Genomic DNA, 20,580 nt, shown 5'->3' with positions numbered 1-20,580 from the left:
CAACTGATACGTATTATACGCCATTTTAGATTTAAAAACATGTATTTAGTCATCTAGGCTTATAGAACGTTGAAATCTAACAGCCTCTTTAAAATGTATATTTTTTCCTATAAAAGGTTTCAAAGTAATAGGAGGTAATTTTTCAGGAGCATGAAAGCAAGTTTGTGTTTGGTGCCTACGATCCACCCATACTATCTTCGGAGCTCCTTTACTTAATGTTATTCAACTCGTGTTACCTATTTGTTATCTATAAGGATTCAATTACATTCCATTTTCCAAAGGAATTCTATTATAGCCCCGCCGGGACATAGTTATATGACGTTCATGACACGAAATCTAGTTTTTTTGCGCGAATTGTACTCTCGCTTCTACTGGTTCTAATCCGGACTACGATTTGAAGTAGATCTTGTTACACTAGTTCCTTAAGTTAATATCCACAGATAGAAATTAAATAATATAAAAATGTGTTCTGTATTTAATCATGTGATAACTATAGCTCGTGAAGCATATGACACATCCGCGGTGTCAAGTTCAAATGTCAAATGTCACTTTGACATGTCACATTTGCGGACGCGTTGAATGTGCTTAACGCTTCAACACCATAGAGTCGAAATATCGACATTATATCATATATGTGATACATTTAACTTCATGGATTTCTAATTAGGTCTGTTTTTGGAAATATTGTAGTATAGGATTATGCGAGGTCTTTTGCAGGTATGGTTATGCCATGACAGCCTTTATAATAGAGATATTCCAAAAACAGCTATACTTAGCAGACCTATTGCCTTCCTACAATCCGCATAATCATGACTGCAGTAGACCGTAAATCGGCAATGTTTTGTCGCGTGCTCGAGCGACAGAAAAAAGTACAAATTTTGTAGTTATAATGCCCGCTGTTCACAGCTGTGATAAATCCTATGCACGCAAGACTTATTTAACTACTAAAAGAAATCTCCGAGAATCAATTCGTCTTAGTATAAGAGTGTTCGTCGCAGCCGTGGCAGCCGGCTTGTCTGTCGCGAATGGCCGCGTCGCGTGCCGTCATAGCAATAATGTTCGATACAATTTGTAAAATTGTTTTAAACTTTCGAATGTGTGATAGTAGCAGTTGTTTAGTTAACATTAAATGATAATTGTTATCGCGAGTAACATTTTGAACGGCGAGCGCTTCGGTTGAATTAGTCGGTTGAATAATTGTTCAATGTTAGCGGATGTTCAGTTCGGTAATTTAAGCCCTTCGTTGTACAGTAATACATAATGTAGCCGTTATAGCTAGGGTAATTTTTTAATAAATTATTGTCAACTTATTACAAAGTCTTCAGCAATACAATACGATGTAAATGTATGTGTGAGCGGTACTTATGTTATATGTAATATTACACGTAGAGGTAAAGCTCGAAGTAAAGCACCAATAATTAAATTAGTATTTTCTTAATATTAATAGCATTCGCGGTATCGGATGGATTGTGAGTCATCGCCCGGACGTATAACGGCACTAAATATAAAATCGGACGGACGCCATCTCGTGAGCCGAGCGTGCACTTGTAAAGAAAGCAATGTTAATTTTAACATTTATAGTGTAATTAGATTTTTATTAAGAGTAGGATTCCCTATAGTTGCCTTTGGAATCGTAGAGAATGTAATATAAAATTTTCTCAGTAGATTCATTACGGTGTCACCAGTATTTTCACTTGGCAGTCAATTGTATCGCTTACGCGTGTCCCCCCATCGCGCTGACACTAGCTAGTTGCCTCTTTCATTGTCTCTAGGATAAGTATTGAGTCGATTTAGGTGGAGAAACGCTTGCTAGAGTGGCCTCCGTTAAGTTTGCCTCGAAGGCTGCGAACTCGACACCAAGGTAGGTAATATAGGTGCGACGCGACGCAGCGCCGCAGCAGACAATTCGCACAAGGACGAACGCCCGGCGTTTCGCGTTTGTAACGTAGAGTAGGCAATAAACTTCTAGTCAGCTTTCAATGATCTCTATTTATCTATATCTTAAATCGTAATATTGCAGACGTATTATTCTGTTACTAGTACTGTAAGTGAAATCTTCGTGTTCAAATGTAACCTTGAAGCCGCTACGATCTTAGGTTCGTAACAGACGCGTTGAAACATATTAATCTTAAATCTAGATATCGTCATATTCAGAACTACTTATCAATAGTATGCATATTGTTATTGGATTGCTAATTTTGTGTGAGAACACAATTAGTATAGTTTATATATACTTATGTGTCAATTCTTATAGCATTTTATTACATTAACAGAAATGATAGCTAGTAAGTGTTAAAGATTATTAACTTATTTTGAAATATCCACCGATGTTTCTTTGTTTCGATAAATTTTACGTTTGTTAATTCTAGTCCATATAAGTAACATATACAAAGTTCACACGTTATAAGTAGCTGTAGGAAAGCTCATTTTGAAATTCCAATGTATTTTCTCCCGCTTTGTGAATTTATGCAACAACGAAAAAGGATGTATTTTTAAGATTTTCTCAGCTTGCTTAAATACACGTCAACGTTTCATTCATAATTAAGTTGTATTTCCTGAATTATTTCAATATTTACCCTTACGCATTTAAAGTACCTGTATTCCCTTTAGTGAAGTTATACCTATAATCGTTTATATTTAAAGTTGGTGCATTCGAGATTGCCCGAAAAACGTGATCAAATGTCAAAGATCTGATTAAAAAATAGAGTCGCTAGACTTACATAGATTCTTCCTAAAATCGACTACATTTTGGGCTTTCTATTTTCAATCTATTCGATGTTGCTTCGCGTTGAATAATGTGAAACATTATTGATGTTTATATAGGATTTATTATGATTATATTATTTTTAAAATGTTATTTAATCAGAAAATATTACCTAGATTGATTAGTAAGTAAAATTTTGGTTATTTTGTAAAAACGGAAATTGGTATAAAATATTCATACAGCAATTTTCTTGTACTTAAATAATCACTTATAAAAAGTACATACATAGTTATAATAATTAATTCATCATTATTGTGGTTATGACATATTGTAAAATATATAACAGTGAGATTCCGAACACAATGTAAAATTCAAGTTAGATTTGTTTTATAGTTATATTCTGTACGTAGGTTATCAATCTGAAATTCTCTTATAATTATAAAATAAACGGTGTTTTCTGCTGTGATATGTATTTTTATTGTTCCATATGATTATCAATTAAGAAAAGCAACCGTAACCGTAATAAACAAGAAGAAAAATAAACCAACCATTTACTATTTTAGTCTGTAGATTGTAAAACTTGCTTCACTATCCGCCAGTTACATATTAGCGTAGACTACCTACTGGTGATCTTGGCTATTAAATCAAAAGAAACTACGGACTTTATGCTATTTAGAAGCCGTTCCAGTATTATGTAAGCAGACTTACTGCAATTTTAATATAACGTATTATCTAGTTAAATTAATTATGTCAGGGTGTTAATTTTTGAGATGGTGTGTGAGTGTTTGTGTGCGCGCGCGAAATTTACTTTGATCATTTTTCACAATCGCGCCAAAGTAAAATAACCTTTCGTATCGACCAATTTTCATACAAATTTAGTGTTCTACTTTCTACATAAATAGTAGGAGAGCCCAAGAGGGGATTTCGGGATTTACTAAAGCGCGGCAGATTAATATACAGGGGGATACCTTGTACCCGGTTAAGTACATCCACCAAATATGAGGCCCATATATAAGGCCGCCCGTGAAGGATACCGGATCAGATTATTAAAAAAAAATTGATCATTAGACATTCTCGAGCGCGTCAGATTAAGGTAGTGTGAGTTAATTACATCCTAAAAAGTGTATATTCCATTAATCTGATCAACTTGAGAGTGACGTAAAGAAAGGGTAGGGCAGCAAAGTTGTAAAAAAAAACGTCATCTTGACGTTCTCGAGCGTAGCTAAATTTTTTTTTATTTTGAACGAAATAATTGAAGAATATTGAAAAATATATTATCTGACGATTTCCGCAAGCCGAAATAACAAAATTTTGTCGATAAAGTTCGTGCGATAAACGCGTGCAGCTGCGTGATACCTACATTTCCTTCTCCGCGTTTCCCTCAAAATTAGATTACATGTGAATTGGAACCGATTCGGACTGATAGATTTTGAGAAATTTTGAAAAATCTCAAAAAAATAACAATTTGTTTTTTTGATAGTGTTTTTTTGCAATAACTGTTAAACGGCTTTATCCATCAACTTCAAAAAACTAATCCACCTTTAAGCTTGAAAAACGACGTCGATCGCCACCAAACTGGTCAAAATCGGTTGATTCGTTCGAGAGATATCGTGAACGAAAGAAAACCGAAAAAAGTGTTTCTATCACATAACTTCGACATTTCATATCGGATTATCGTTTTGAAATTAAATAATTAGAGCTTAAAAAATGCGTCGATCGCCGTCAACCGCGGGGAAATTGCTTGATCCATTAAAAAGTTATTGGGGTTTGAAAATTTAAAAAATAGTGTTCTATGAAACTTCAATCAGACTTTCGAGCTGGGAGAGCTCAAACGCATAGAAATATTATTTCTTTGAACTCAGCGAGCTTATAAGTACTATTTTAAGCGCCCAGGAATGGAATTGCAGGGATGGCCTATAGGGTGAACCGTTTTTCTAATATTTTTTTTGTCAGATCAGGCAAATCCCTCTAGATAATCGTCAGATTATGAGACAGTACGTTTAGAACATAAATCTGAACCATATATATCTTAATCTGACGCGCTTGAGTATTTCAAAATGGCGAATTTTTTTTGCACATTATAATAATGGCTGCGAGTTTGCGTCAGATCGAAATCGTCAGATTATTGAATGAGAGCTTTTTTTTGGTGCACTTAACACCCCTTTAGAAAACCTGACGCGCTCGATTAAAATTTTTTTTTTCATTTTTAACCCTTACAACCACCCGCATCATGCAAATGATCAGATTAACATACGTACATTATTAAAAATACGTAGGACATTGATGCTATCAATATCTGACGCGCTCGAGTATGTCCATGCAACAGCTTTTTTTTACATATTTAAAAATCTATAGCCGCTTTCCCCACCGATGAAAAGGTAAATATCATATAACATTTTTTTCTTCTTGTCATCTAAGCTTTGCAACCCTAGGTCTCCACGACGCTCGAGTAAATCCCCATTTAGCATCGTGGGCTCCCCTACCAATATTATATGCTGTGAAGGCACCTCTTTCCGCACAGACTTGACAGCTAAATTTGGCTGTCACAGATTAAATATGTCAACAGAGTCCATTGTCAGTTTAAAAATCTAGCTTTTAGTTTGTTTGTTACAAAAAACTTTGTGACATACATGATACATCTAAATATTTTCACAATATATTTTGTTTGGTGTTCAATTCCCGAATTTTTAAACAAATCAAATCCTAAAAATTTAAACTATGAACGCACCTCCCACCTTTGAATCATTTCTTTTGTATGATGGAGAAAAGAAGTAAGTGTTATCCCTCTTGCGGTTTTATGCTTACTAGTTAGTATAATCATAAGACACGTCTTTCTTTTTCATTATAGGGTACAAAAAGAAGAAGATACAAAAGTAACAAATGCTGCTATTTTCACTGTAAACAAGGAAGATCATACTCTTGGCAATATGATCCGACAGTAAGTAGCTAATGTATTTGTAGTGATAACTTGGTTATAGTTTAAGATATTTGGTCAATAAATCCAGCTATTTATCATTACAGCCAGCTTCTTAAGGACCCAAAAGTTTTATTTGCTGGATACAAAGTACCACATCCTTTGGAACATAAGTTTGTTCTCCGCATTCAGACAACATCAGATTACACACCACAGGAAGCATTTATGAATGCAATAACAGATCTAACATCAGAATTATCTCTGTTTGAAGAGAGGTTTAAGGTGACTTAATTATTAAATTACTGTGTTAGATATAAACGTAACACAGTTTACTTTGTAGTATTTACTCTTAATTCGAAATTGAAGTGATCAAGCTTCTTTGCTCAGGTTATTTGTTAAACTACGAATTTTTTAAACTATGTGAGTGAAGAATATATTTAAATATGTAGGTATGGTTATTTTAAACCAATGTATGTTATAACCAAGGCATGTTATAATTGCCCCTTGACTGAACTGACAAAAGGTTTGATGTTAGTCCCTTTGTAAATATTTTAATTTGTTACTGTTAAACGTCATACTTTTTATTGCTTTCTATATGTAGGTGTGTGTATTGTTTTGAATGTTAAGAATCCACTTGCTACATGTTGATGACCTGTTTTTACAGGTTTTACCTTTTGAAAAAATACAGTCTTTAAATGTTTTACAAATTTATCTCTGTTTCAGGAAGCTATCAAAGAGAAAAAAGATGGTTTAGATTGAGAAGTGATGATTTTAAGAACAGCTGTGATGTGACTTTATAATCATAATATGAGTATTAGGATTAAATTAAAAGTTTGTATCTTTAAATTTTACAAATAAAAGGTTGAGACAACTTTTTTGTTTATATTTTGACACCATAAGATACCAAATCAAGTCCTTTTTAATGAGATGATGTACATGATTAAATGTAAAATATCTATTCCAAATTTACTTACACTTGACACCTCTTACAAATGACAAATAATATAGTTTTATGGGATTATCAGTTATCCTAATTAAGGAACATGTTTAAATATGTAGCTTTATATCAAAAATGTATAATGTATATGTCAACATAATATGGCAGTACCTTGCTGAAATGAAATGATATACATAATCATTTTGATTTCACTAAAGTTAAGGTTTATTCAAATAACATGTTTTCTACAAGATAATTAATTACAAGCAGTTTGTATCCACAGTTATAGGAGTTATTTTTAGTTTCAAAACCACTACACCTATTGACAATCAAAAACCTAATTGTTTTTATAGTTGTACACATCCAGAAATAAAAAGCATTTCATTATAATTCTATTTTATTCAAAAACTTGGTGTTCTTTATTGGACAAATGTGTATATTACTTGAAACATGATTGTGATGATTATTTTATTTGTGCCTACAGTCTTTTCTCATTACACATTATATCTGGACAATGTATATGAAAATCATTCCTATAAAGAGGCATGCATGGCATTAAAAACTTATATGAAATCAATACTTATATACAAATCTAGTAAGAATAAAACGAGATACCATAACAAGGTAAACAATAAATAATAATACCTAGAATGAAACAAGTAACAGTAACAATGGTAACATTAAAACAATAAATAGGTATTAGAAGGTTTCTTCTTCATCACAGTTCTCCGTAGCATGTCCAAATACTGAAACAAATTTTATAAAGTTAATTTGGAGGACTTAATAATGGCCTATATTAGAAATATAGTAATAGTAAGGATTACTTTTTGTTTATTATTATCATATTTATTATTAGTAAGCAATCTCTGATGGAGTAGTATACATATATGCTAATAGGGCTTTCTTTTTTCATATGATATTGAGAGTGCTTATTTATTTTCTTTGATTGGGCCAAGTTTTTATTTAATTATTTCTGTTAGAAGTTATACAGTATTATTAATTTGTAAATAAAATTTTACATCTTGTAAACAGTTAAACTAAGTTGACTCTTAAAATGTCAGCACTATTATATTTTGCAATCTATCTATATCATAATTTATATTACTTTGAGGGTTTTTAGTACCTTTTAATCGCTTGTCACCTTGACATCTAAATTTAGTGACGTTTGGTTTTACCAAATACTATCCCGGAACCTAACAACAACACCATAGTTGATACATCTAAATAGTACACTCCTATAAATGGGTTGTATGTTTATAGATAACATTATTCATATACTCTTTCTGAATACCTTCACAAATATCGCAGTATTCCCTTGGCAAAGGCGCCTGCTTCTTGGCTGATGGCGGAGGGTCATCGGGCAATCCCTGCTTGGGACAGTCTTCCGTATCGTGGGCGTCAAACACGTCGCAAATATCGCAGAACAAACGCGGCGCTACGGCTCGCACTTTCCGCCCGTTACTGTTGAATTAAACAAATCGGTTTAATTGTAGTATTCACGCACAGAACGCAGGTTCGATCCTGTTGAAAATTAAAAAATGAAACTGGCTGATTATAGTTACGCCGTATTCCACTTACAACAACGGTGGTTCAGTGGTTAACGCTCCTCCCTCCAACGCTTGTACTCTTGCCATGAGTTGCTCGTTCTTTTTTTGCATATCCACGATCACCGAATTCAAGAAATTCACTTGACCGTCGATCATCTCTTTCTCCTCTGTTCTGTAATACGAAAAACTTAAGTATAATTTGCGAATATTATTAGTATCTAAGAACGACACGGGCCGACACTTTAATATTTTTATAAGTGCATTTAAGAAGTAAATTTCAACTATTTATTTTAAAAAAAACCTAACTGAAACGAAATTATGCAAGTGAAAAATTTACATAGGTACTGATATTTAAGAAAAACACACTTGTCACCACCACAACACAGTGTCTCTGTTGTACTGTGCTGAGATGAACATGTCTTTTTTAAGTGAATAAAAAATTTGATTTTTTAAAATTTCAATTCAGTTTCTAATAACTATAAATTAAGTCAAATTATAGCCAATGAAGATTTTTCTTCATTATATTAATGTCGTAATATTTTTATATTACGACAAAATTACAGTAATAATTGAAAATCAAGAATCATGAATATTATTCACCTGTCTTGCGCGGTATCTCCCTGGCCCAAAGTACCCATCGATTTATTATCGTTTTTGTCGCGTATTTCGTTTGATCTCTTCGACAATTCCTTTTGCAGAAGCACCTTTTCTCTCTCCGCTATTTCATATTTCGCTTTAAAAGTCTGAAATCATACAAATATAAACACCTCATACACACCAATTCCTATCTCAAGTGCCATTAAGAGTGACGTTTTAGAATACGGTTATTAATGAAGTTCGATTGAACAAGTAATAAGTCTCACAACGCACTTCTGCCGTAAAAAGTTGTGAGATCCAAGTTCAGTCCCTACTTAGGGGCCTCTGTCTTAAGTTATTACATAATTAGGTAACTCTTATAGTGACCAATCAATTTTTTGTTTTTATATATTTTTAAATCCAAAGGCTAGAAAGTCTAATATGTATTGTGAGATTTTGTGTTTTCATACGGCTTCTAGTTATTCACAATTAACTTTTAAGGGGGTTAAATGACCTGAACTGCTTTGAGGAAGGCCGTGCCGCTTTTTTCTAGGGGCATGTTCCAAAACGGATTTAAGGGTATTTACGTATTTTTTATCACTTATGTACTAAGAGTACTTATAAATAGGAAATATCTGTAACTTAACGCTCTAAAACTACGGAGTTAGACTTTTACACAGGTTATGCTTACCTTGAGATCATCTTGTAACTTGAGAACAAGACCATCTTTTTCTTTAATTAGTGCGACTTTCTGTTCAATCTCGTTCTTCAATGTTTGCAATGTCTTCTCTATATTCTTTAAAGCCTCCGAATTAGCATTTCTCGTTGATTGCAACTCAAAGGTTAACTTTTCTAATCTTTCATCCTTTTCTCCTACGTTCGTTTGTTGAACATTTAATAACTCTAAATTCTGTTTTAGCTCTAAAATATTTTTCTCCGCGACTTCTAACTTATTTTGCATTTCACTTTGCTTTTCTAAATCTTGCTTTATTGTTTTCCTAGATTCTTCCAATTCCTTTTCGTAGTCATTTATTTTGGCTTTAAGTTCGTGTCTTAACGTTTTGCTTTCTTTTTTATATTCGTCAAATTGAGTCTGTAATTGTTTGTTGAGATCTTGGTAATTTAGTTTTTGAGCTTCGTTAATAGTCGTCAGTTGTTTTATATCGTTGTCTGACTTAGTGAGTAATGTTTGTAAATCGTTTATTTTTTCACGAGCCTGCACGAGTTCTTCGGAGTGCTTTTCGTGTTCTGTCAGTGAATTTTGTAATGTTTTTACTGTGTTAGTTAGAGATTCAACTTCAGACATGTGTTTTGCTTTAAGTTCGCCAGTCTCACGTTCTATTGATTCTATTAATTGTTTGGCACCATTTGTTTCACCTTTAATGGTGTCATTGAGGTTATCGAGTTGGTCCTGTTTTTCTTTAAGTGCTCTTATCTTGTCACTAATTTCATTTTTAAGTCTCGTTATTTCTTCATGCACGTTTTTGATTTCTTTGTTGTTCTGATCTATTTTTTTTTCTTGAGATTTTAGTAATGCATCTTTTTCGTCAATTACTTTATTTAAATTATTATTAATATCTGTTGTTTGCTTAAGTCTACTAACTAAATCATCAAACTCTGCCTTTAGTTTGGTTGATTCGGTGACGACTTCAGCGTGTTTTGTTTCCAGATTAGTTTTATCTGCGATTAATGTTGCAATTTCCACTTTAAAAGTTTCTAACTGTCCTAGTTGGTCCTTAAGCAAAGATTCTTCACTTGAAGAATTTTTCAAAAGACTTTCATGTTTCTGCTTGATTGAAGCTAATTCAGAATGCAAAATATTTAATTGTTCTTCTAATTTACTTTTACTTTCATTCGTTTTAGTTACTTCATTGTTTGCTTGAGTAATTTGTCGATCCTTTTCTACTAACATTTCTTCACTTGATTTTAGGTCAACTTGCAACATTTCTAACTTTAAGTTTAAATCCTTAATTAATGTTTCTTTTTCTTCCAAAGTTTTCTTTAGCTTAATCTCTTCATCCTTATTAGTTTCTGCTTGATTGTTCAAATCGGTTATTTGACTTAGGATTTGACTTTTTTCTTTTTCATGTTGAGTTTTTTGGTAGGTCATTTGTGATGTCATGTCCTCGAGAATCTTTTGAAGAGAGTCCTCGTGTTTTCTAGCTTCTTCTAATTTATTATTAAGATCGTTTTGAGCTTCTGTTAACTGGTCAACCTTCTCCATCAATTTTACTTCTGAAGAAGCACCCTCTGCTCTCAATAGTGACACTTCTTCTTTATATTTGTCAATGTCTATTTCAAGGTTTTTGCGAGAAAAATCAAAGTCATTTACTAATTCTTTCTCTTTCATTTTTAGAAGTTCAACCTCTTGCTTTAGAATTGAATTTTCGTCTAATAATTTGTCATTTTCTGATTCTACCTCCTTCACACGATTATTTACTTCAGTTATATGAAGTTCAATATCTTTTAATTTCTGTTCTTCGATTTTGTATTTTTCAATATTTTCATCAATAGATTGAATGAGTTGTGAACGTTCTACGGAGAAATCTTCCTGTAGCTTAAATATTTTTTGTTTTAATTCTTGTTCTATTCTACCATGATTGTTAGCCACCTCCCTGTGTTTATCTTTCAGAGTTTGTAGCTCCTTTTCGGTATCTTTCAAATGTACAGTGAGCTTATTAAATTGCTCATTCGAGTCTGTAGTTTGTCCTGTTAAATTCATATATTCACTTTCAATCTTGTCTTTAGATTGTTGTAATTCGTTACATTTTTCCTTAGTACTTTCGAACTGTCGATTTAATTCTCCAATCTCAAGTTCCATTGAAGATATTTTATTCTTAAGCGTATTATTAATTTCATTTAATTCGTTCAAAGTTTGCTTTAATTTTGCGTTTTCTTCTTTAAGAGCATTTAGTTCATCCGTGTTAATAGTAAATTGTGTAGTCAATGTATCTATTTCTAGTTTATTTTTGTCTAATAATTGTTTGTGATTTTCTATTTCTTTTAATAACTGCTCTATTTTAACGTTACGATCCTCAATTTCTTTTTTGTGTTCCTCAGCTATTTTACTATGCTTAATATTGAAGTTAGCTGTAGTTTCTTCAAATTCATCTTTTAATTTAACAATTTCCTTATCACGCTCATGGATGGTTTGTTTATAATCACTGATAGCTTTTTCATTAGTGGTTTTTATTTTATTTGATTCATTAAGTAACTTTTCGTAGTCCTTCGTTTTAGTATTTAAGTCTTGCTGAAGTCGTATTATTTCAGACTTGTTCTTTTCGTCTTGTTGTGAAGCTTCATTCAAAACACTTTCATAATCAGTTATTTTACGTGTAAGTTCTTCCTTGACCTGTGTTATCTCCTCTTGTAACTTTTGACACAGAGCGTCTTTTTTAGATTTAATATCATGTAACTGTTCTAGATCTAATATTTTAGCGCTTAGTTCCATTTTTAATTTACTAATTTCTTTATTTAAATTAACCTCGTGCTCCTTGCTGGTACCAAGTACTGAAACATTGATAATTGTAATTAATACTTTATAGCAAGAATTTCTATACCAGTGAAAAAAAAGTAGATATACAGTTAAAAATAGTTCTCTTACCTTTATTTAGTTCTAAAGTTTTATCATCTACTGTTGCCTGAAGCTGAGTGAGCTTCGTATTTAAATCCGTAATTATTTGACTATTATCTTTATTTAAGCGTTCAACATTTTGTTTTTCAGTCTCTAGTTTTGATTCTACTAGCTGCAATTTGGATGTTAGTACAGATAACTGAGTTTCAAACTCCGTCTGAGCAATCGCCATCTTTGTCTTGGCTTCAGTAAGGGCTTTCTCTGATTCCGCTTTAACTTTCGTGAGTTCGTCTGTCATGCTTTTACCAAGAGAATCCTTTTCGTTTTCTTTTTCTTTCAGGAGAGCGTATGCTTCGTCCAACAATTTTTGTAACTCAGATGAAAGTGCTGAAACGGAAAATTGGATAAAATAATACAATGGACGATGAAAAATATTATTTGACATTGGTGTCTTTCCTTAAACTATCTGAAAGAGTTATTACTATTTGTTAAAAATAGCATCAATGTTTCACAGAAGCTTAGTTTACTCTTACATTATATACTCGATATATTTGATGATAATATTGATTCTCAACAAATTAAATAATATTCCACGTTTGAAGCAAATCGCGGTGCAAACCTGTATGACGCAGACTGTGATGATAAAGGACTTGGAGTATCGGAACAGTTTATTTTTTCTGTAAGAAAAATAAATTCTTACTTTGCGCAGCGGTCAATTCCTCTTTATGTTGTTCGGACAATGTTGCCATATCTGCATTTCTTTGTTCCTCCAGGGCTTGCAATGCACTTGATGTAGTTTCCGCTCGTGCAGATTGTAGAGCGACTTCTGCTTCTAAATCCCGGATGAATTTTTCTCTTTCCATTTTCTCGTGCTAGAAATTAAAAATATTTAATACGTACTTTGCAGTAAGTTTAACTATGGAAAAATCTCTATATAGTGCTGAAAAATTATAGTAAAAAAAGTGTATGACGAAAAATGAATATACTGCCTAGGCTTGTTTAATTTATGTTATAGTTCGCTGTTAGATAAGATTGATTGGACAATATGATCTTACCTCCATGGCTTCCTTGTATCTCTGAAAAAGAGAAAAATAAAAAAAAATTTAAAGTTAATAATATTTCAAACTTATCAGATCGTATTTATGCCAATCGATTTAACCAATAAAGTATTAGAGATTAATTCATCAATTTGGGATTAATTAATCACCTCAAATATGATTTATTTGACCTGTTTTGGTAAAAACATATAAAGCATACAATCCTAGAGACTAAAACGAAGCTTGATACAATGCTTGGTCGCGTGACTTGAAACATGATTAGGCATTTAAAACCTATACATATATCATTAGTAGGGGGCAGGTAGGGTAGGCTCATCTGATGTTAAGTGATACATGACACTCACTCTGCCAAAAAGCTCGCAAGTGCGTTGTCGGGCTTTTAGTCTTGTATTATCTCATAATTATTTTTCAAGTAAAACGAGAGCTATAAAGAAAATAAATAAATTTCCTAACTTACAATATACTCTTCTTTATTAATATTCTCTTCTTCATTTCTAAACATAAGGTCTTCAACCTTCTGTCTTTCATCTTCTAGAAGCTTATTTAGTTTCTCAAGTTCAACTTTGAGTTTCGAGTTTTCTGAACTCGCCTGTGAACATTAAAAATATCTTATCAAAATCAAAAATCCGTAGATTTTTTATCGATTCTTAATATTTTTGAAAAATTAATTCCAATATATAAAGGCTTTAAGCTTTACCTCAGACGCCTCCTTTTGTACTTGCGCAAGCGCTGTTTCTGCTCTGTTAACTTGAAGAGATACTTTAGCGACTTCTGATCTTTCCAATTCTCTCTCCTTCATAAGACGCTCCAGATGATGTTGCTTTTCACGAAGAAGTTCCTATATATGTTTCTCATTTTAATAATTATTTAAAAAATATCAACATTTAATTTGTACAATTATAATCATGTTCCAATAAAAAAATTATCTTAAAATGTTAATGGTATAAACGAACGATGTTTGATCGTGTTTATTAAAATTCAAAATAACCTATGTGTGACAAAGACAAAACATTCAATACATTTTTAAAACTTACATTCCGATACATATAAATTATAATAATGAATATATTACGATTAGGTAAGTATTATTATACAATTAAAAATATTAAAACGTATTTAATTTAATTTTATTTAGGACTATGTGTGTTACAGCACAGCACTTAAAAGTTCGTTTTGTGACAATGTAAAAATTCGCGATTATATCTGTTAAACACGTTTTACATACACAGTTTATACACAAAATATCGTGATGGCTATATATTCCTCCATAGAAGTAATTTCCTCACAAAATAAAATTTCACTCGCATCTTGGTTTTCGTATAATTAAAAAATTATTTCTTTAGAGTTTATTATGTGCTTGCGGTGATATTTTCTCCCTGTTTTACATATTTTCTAGTATTTGGATCACTGAAGCGCAACGTGTTCACTGTTCCCTGTTGCATTTTCCTTTTACGTACCGACTTATAATAAAAATATTCTACCATTTTTGTCTAATTAATATTACAAAGGAGAAATGTAAGACACGACCGAATAATATTCTTAACAGATTTTGGGTAATAATAGACCTGATATCGTAAAAATATATATGGGCTTACTGAAAATCAGGGTTGCTGATGATTTTAAGCTGAGTTGGCAGAATTTTATTATCCAATAAAATTATATGTATGTATATATGTACAGTGGAATCTCGATAACTCGAATGGATAAAGGACCGGCAGAAACATTGAGATAACGAGTTTTCTACTTACATAAGCGCTATTTGTAAATATATTTTTCGAATTTTATTAACTACGACTTACAGTCTCCTTTTTGAAATTCGAGTTCTATGCGAAGAGTATATGTATTAATTATCAATATATCGTAGGGATATAGAATTTTGTTCAAGTTACGAAGTCTAATTAATTCGAGACACCTAGTATTTACGGGTACCTACAGTGGAAGGGAATCGATTTAATAAAGTTCGAGTTATTGAGATTCTTATGTACAATCAAATACTTACATTTTTTTTTTGATAATTAAAATCTAAGATTTGCATAAGTTTTTTATTATATTAGTTGTGAACCTGGCTTCAACAATAATATGTGTTTGACGAACCTTGACAAAACCTTTTAATTATGTAAAACAATTGTTGTGCGAAACTTGTGAGTGTATCCTTATCAACATCTCTTTTCAAGACCCCAAGTTTACAATAGTCAAAGCAAGATTGATAAATTTTTATTTAACACTTCTTCTCAAGAAATCATATGATAAATAAGAAGAGCACGAACGGTTTCAACGCTTTACAGCGATCTCCACTGATAGTTTAAGCAAAAAAAAAATGTATGTAAAAAAACATTAAGTAATTATAATATAATGTATAATTGAATCAATAATAATTATCAATCTGCAGAGAAATTACATTATCTGAAAATATTTCATTAAATTCTTCGTAATATCTAATGACTCAGTAGCCACTCAAGTGTTGTCTGAAACAGAATTATAATAAGTAATTATTATTTCAAATTGAATTTCCTTACAACAAACTGTTATATTATACTAATATAATTTACATTTAATTACGAATACGTATATAGTTGACATCACATAAAAATGTATGACTAATCATTATGCAACCGAATAAGAACTGCATTGTTGAGTTTAATCGATTGGCAATTATGTTTTTTCGTACCTCCATTGAATATTAATTGAAATCAGCTATTTTATATTTATAAATATGAAAGAGTGTTCTGTGTATGTCCGCAAATTTTATATTACGAATTTGTAGAATTCCGAGTTCTTTATCAGTGATGCCAACTGTCTTTCAAAATTTAGGGGCAATTATGTTCTGTTTTGTTATTTATTCAGTGGATTTTTTACTGTATTTTCTTCTAGTATTAATTTATACTACGCCAAGACACAAACAACAAACCAAAACAAATAATCCAACCGTGGTTAAAACTGAAATGTCAAATATAATACCAAGATCAAAATAACAGCTATTTTATACTTGAATGAATTTTTCGTGCATAATTTTAGTAATCGTTCAGGGAATAAATCTACTAAATCCTCAAAACCAGTTACTATTAATAGTTCCTATTATATTCGCTTTTATACGATAATAAACAATTTGATTACACGAAACGCTTTGCATAAATACTAATAAATAGGCTGCCCACTAGAAACTTGGGTAGATGAAAAGAGATATCGCGGAACGATTGGAAAATTTTAGCGAAGGTAAAGAGATGAAGAAGAGAGAGATCAAGTAGATTTTGAAAAAGGCCTTTACTCCATCATAAACTTAACTATAAACTTAAGTATATAACTCTAAAAAAAGGCTATTTTTATTTCAATACTTTTCTATAACGATTCGCATATCCATAAGTTCTCTTCCGAATTAATTCTTAAAGAGTTGTTGAGTCATTTTAAGTTCTATTAAAACATATATTTCCTTAGTCTCGCATATTAACACCTACCCACGCCGCGTGGTTATTAAGTCATCTCTTACTTTGGCAAGATATCGATTCAAGTGTGTTTACACAATTTATAAATCTATATTTGGTACTGATATTAAATATTCAATTAACGAGTTTTCTATAATAGAACATGTATATATGACGAGTAACTAAAACTAAGTTCTGTTTCCAGCGAAATGCTTAGTTTCGAGTAAGTAGACATGTCGCGGCTAACTAGCTTAATTAGCCGTTCAATCATCAGCCTAGCTTTACTAAACAGCGCCGTTCAACTATTGCCTGTATTCAACCATTAGTTCAAACAGCTAGGCAAATAACTTGAATCGATGACGATACAAGACTTGCTTGTTCTATTTAATCAATTATATAATGAATTTCAATTTAGTTCCACTTTCTCCCACAAACTTTTATTTCTTCTTCAGCTTTTTTTTATTTTTGTCACATGAACGTACAAGTGGCCTAAGCATTGGCCAGACAGTTCATCAACTGCTGTAACAAATGGTACGGATGAATATAATTCAGGCCGCTAGTTCAACGTCGCTGTTTAGTAAAGCTAGGCTATTGATTGAATGGCTAATTAAGGTAGTTGGCTACGACATACACACTGCACATGACATATCTGAGTTGTTGAATTCTCACTAAACTGAGTTTATTTTTTCCTAATACTTAATGTGCTATATAATCTATTGTATAGAAATATAATAAATTATTCGTTTGTTTTTTTTAAATTTCCGCTACGTTTGACTCAAAAGTGATAGATTTAATTCTGACAAATAAAAGAAATCCTCCACCAATAAAAATCCCACAAGATTAATCATCCACATTATATATATATAAAAAGTGGCGACAGTCTTAGTCTAAAATTTTACCATAAATCCCTTTACCGTTGAATTATTTACTAAAACCCACAAAATGAAGCTCCTAACATTGCTATCGTGCTTAATTTTTACAGACAATAAAGCACCATAGATAAAGTTATTTCCATGTAAATGAACTCCACAAAACTTGGCACGCTTCCAGCCAAACACAGACGACGTAACATTGATTTTACGCCGACTGCATGATATTCCTTCACCTTGAAGCTGCATGCAGTTCCCTACGTGTCTCGTTGAGTATATAAAACAAAAGACGTTAGATATATACACTACCCTTTGCGGCTAAAGGAGAGTTCAGAGTCTAGACTTAGTATGTGTGATTCAGTGTTTCTGATGCTTAGTATCTTCTATAAAGCTGATTAAACATAACTGATAAACAATTTATACTTTTAAAGAAAAACACATTTTTAACGGATTAAAGTTATGCATCGATACCAACTCCGGGGAAATAAATACAGATAATATAACATTTTCTACAGCTGTGATTGTTTTTTGACATTTAACACCTTTTGTCTTCAGTCACCGTGACCATGCACGCTGTAAAGCAAGCGAAACGTCGGTTAAATACAAAACTTTAATCCGTTAAAAAGGTGTTTTTATTTAAATTTGTTATGTTAATAAAAGACAATACTAATTTATACTTCGTTAAAGGCTGCCAGCAAGAAATATTAACCGATAAAAAATATGACCATTTTCAAAAATGCGTCAATTCAATCTTGACAATACTTCATACACACATTTTAGAACACGGCCCTAAATAATCTTCTAAAAACGTAATTCAAATAAACCAAGAAGGATTTAATATTATATCCGTGCAATAAAACCACACAGTACATAGACATATTTATTTACATAGGAAGAATAAAACCACTCATGTATAATAATTTATTATCACCAATTATAAAACTACAGCTAGAGATTATATTAAAATGCTTAAAACTAAAGGAATGCATTACAATGAATATTTGAATCTTACTTACAGGTACTGAAAAATGATTGATATAACATATATATATATATCACAGAATATATAGCTTGATTATTGGAACATGATTACAATTTGTACTTTATGTGCGATCACAATTAGTTTGATTAATACAATTTCAAATGGATAAAACAATTTGGCAATTTAGAAATTTCAAAGACAATTTCGGTGTTAATACGAAATTAATTTCCCATTTTCCAGCGCAGAGACGTGCGTACAAATGCTTAACTTCAAAAAATATTTATTAACAATACCCATGAATCTAGTTTTAATGAATGTTCCGAGAACTCAGATTGTAACTAGAAAAGTGATTTGTGAGGTGTTACTTAAGTATTGTTAATGTTTCAAGTCAGTTCTGTTGATATCAGCCAGTTAATTGTATAAGCATAAAGCCAAGGTCCTTTGACAAAAGTACAGTTTACTGCTCTATATAAAAATTCAATCACAGTAATCCCACATATAAAGCGATGCCGTCCAGGCAGTTATTACCCAAGTAATATAATTTAATAATGGAATAGACAAATTATTGTAACTTATAATAATCCATTATTAAATTAAATTACTTTATTAAATTCATGTACCGAGATTTTAAATTGTTAAAAAATCTATATCGCGATATTGGGGGGATTACAGTATATAATTGAAACATCCATAAAATCGTCAAAGTAATGAAATGTCAAAGAATTTGCCTACCCATCTACTTAGCTTTGAATCAACAGATCTGCCAAATATTTTCTCAAGTAAAGCACAAATGTAACTCCTGTCTACCGCGCTGCAATAGTGGGATACTGTACCTGCAGGGCATTCTTTGCGGAGACCGGGGTTGAGGACGCACGAGGAGGACCAACACGCTGAATCGTGACGTTAGTGACAGTGCGAATGCGCAACAAACATGAGGAGAAAACAATGCGTTAAACTCAAAAATCTACCGCCCTATAATCCACACGTAAATTGGCCAGTGATGCGCAGACGTCCTTCAACAAGGCATGTATGGCCAAGATACGTGCAATTATGCACATAGCGGTATGCAAAATCTAAATGAACCAAAAAGCATTCAGTGCATTCACTACGTAGCTCCATTCATTCTGTCGTACTCGAAGTCGTCAATTATCTCTAATGATTAATTATAGCTAAGCAAAAATGCCAGACCAAATATATTGAGATAAGCCAAGCCAATATTAAAATCTAAACGTAACCCTTACTGAGCAACTCTGAGTACTTTTAGCGCTGTTTAGTTTCTATCCTCCTCATTCATAAAAGGCGGTCTCATTTAAAGTATTCGTCTCTTTCTGTCTAATTGTGTTTAATAGATAAAAAAAGACATACAGTGCCACATGCTTTTCTTGGCCGGCGACTGAAATTGGTACTACCGCCATTTTGTCGTACAATAAATAATTTTACCGTCTACCAACATATTTGTATTCATTGCATTATGAATTACAATCGAAGTTTTAATTATCGAACTGTTCTGAATGTTAGGTTAGCTATCTGTTATCACTAATAGTTGAATTTGTGTCACATTTATTTAATCCTATAAATTATATTTTCAAGATACTTGTATACATTCTTTTATTAAGATATTTCAATAAATTATTAAGTAAGCCTGCATGCCATGAAACAATTCCCCTCATTATGGTTATTTTTTATTTACTGGCAATATCCATAACAGCGATTCTCTTACTACCAAGAAAAGTATGTGGCACTGTACTTAGTTAAATCAGTGCAATCGATTAAATTTTCATAAACACGCATAGAGATATGTCGAAATATCTTTCGATTTCTAGTTTTATTGAGTATGATATACTGAAATCTTATATGTACTTATTCTGGTTAGAAACACCATGCTAATTAGTGCAAGAACTATGTAAATACACAACATACATCAGTCATACATTCGTTTAGGAATGTCTATATCACAGTTAAGACATGTAACTATAAGTTACCATTGCAGTCTTCAATAT

General features: G+C 31.9%; 3 protein-coding genes across 18 annotated transcripts in view; 2 read left to right on the top strand and 1 right to left on the bottom strand.

Moving 5' to 3' along the window:
• The window catches only part of LOC110999446 (syntaxin-1A), a 60,275-nt gene extending 57,128 nt beyond the window's left edge, over window positions 1-3,147 (top strand). For both annotated transcript variants that reach the window (XM_022268503.2, XM_045629971.1), the window contains exon 9: window positions 147-3,147. The gene's annotated coding sequence lies outside the window, so the exon portion shown is untranslated. The remainder of the gene's footprint in view (window positions 1-146) is intronic.
• A 2,149-nt stretch (window positions 3,148-5,296) lies between these two features.
• LOC110999444 (DNA-directed RNA polymerase II subunit RPB11) lies at window positions 5,297-6,483 on the top strand. Its single transcript, XM_022268499.2, has 4 exons — window positions 5,297-5,475; window positions 5,553-5,642; window positions 5,726-5,900; window positions 6,342-6,483. The coding sequence occupies exons 1-4, from the start codon at window positions 5,423-5,425 to the stop codon at window positions 6,375-6,377; spliced, it is 354 nt and encodes a 117-aa protein (XP_022124191.1). The 5' UTR covers window positions 5,297-5,422; the 3' UTR covers window positions 6,378-6,483.
• A 451-nt stretch (window positions 6,484-6,934) lies between these two features.
• Window positions 6,935-20,580, bottom strand: part of LOC110999442 (restin homolog) — a 48,806-nt gene continuing 35,160 nt past the window's right edge. For 14 of the 15 annotated variants that reach the window (XM_022268485.2, XM_022268484.2, XM_022268489.2 and 11 more), the window contains 11 exons: window positions 19,414-19,470; window positions 14,008-14,148; window positions 13,768-13,899; window positions 13,308-13,328; window positions 12,953-13,124; window positions 12,283-12,639; window positions 9,370-12,188; window positions 8,703-8,845; window positions 8,134-8,274; window positions 7,847-8,016; window positions 6,935-7,301 (listed from right to left, as the gene is read on the bottom strand). In XM_022268485.2, the coding sequence (XP_022124177.2) occupies window positions 7,255-7,301; window positions 7,847-8,016; window positions 8,134-8,274; window positions 8,703-8,845; window positions 9,370-12,188; window positions 12,283-12,639; window positions 12,953-13,124; window positions 13,308-13,328; window positions 13,768-13,899; window positions 14,008-14,148; window positions 19,414-19,470 (4,200 nt within the window). In that variant the 3' untranslated portion in view covers window positions 6,935-7,254. The remainder of the gene's footprint in view (window positions 7,302-7,846; window positions 8,017-8,133; window positions 8,275-8,702; window positions 8,846-9,369; window positions 12,189-12,282; window positions 12,640-12,952; window positions 13,125-13,307; window positions 13,329-13,767; window positions 13,900-14,007; window positions 14,149-19,413; window positions 19,471-20,580) is intronic. The other variant, XM_022268487.2, reaches the window with a different exon arrangement.

The sequence above is a fragment of the Pieris rapae genome, chromosome 11 (assembly GCF_905147795.1).
Source record: "Pieris rapae chromosome 11, ilPieRapa1.1, whole genome shotgun sequence".
Taxonomy (NCBI): domain Eukaryota; kingdom Metazoa; phylum Arthropoda; class Insecta; order Lepidoptera; family Pieridae; genus Pieris; species Pieris rapae.
Note: the sequence above shows the minus strand (reverse complement) of the source record. Positions and strands in the feature narration are given on the sequence as shown.

Excerpts from the sequence above, each read along its gene's own strand:
- LOC110999444 (XM_022268499.2), top strand. The coding sequence starts at position 5,423 with ATGAACGCACCTCCCACCTTTGAATCATTTCTTTTGTATGATGGAGAA. Across the intron at positions 5,476-5,552 it reads TTGTATGATGGAGAAAAGAA|GGTACAAAAAGAAGAAGATA; the intron begins GTAAGTGTTATC and ends TTTTCATTATAG. Across the intron at positions 5,901-6,341 it reads TGTTTGAAGAGAGGTTTAAG|GAAGCTATCAAAGAGAAAAA; the intron begins GTGACTTAATTA and ends TCTCTGTTTCAG.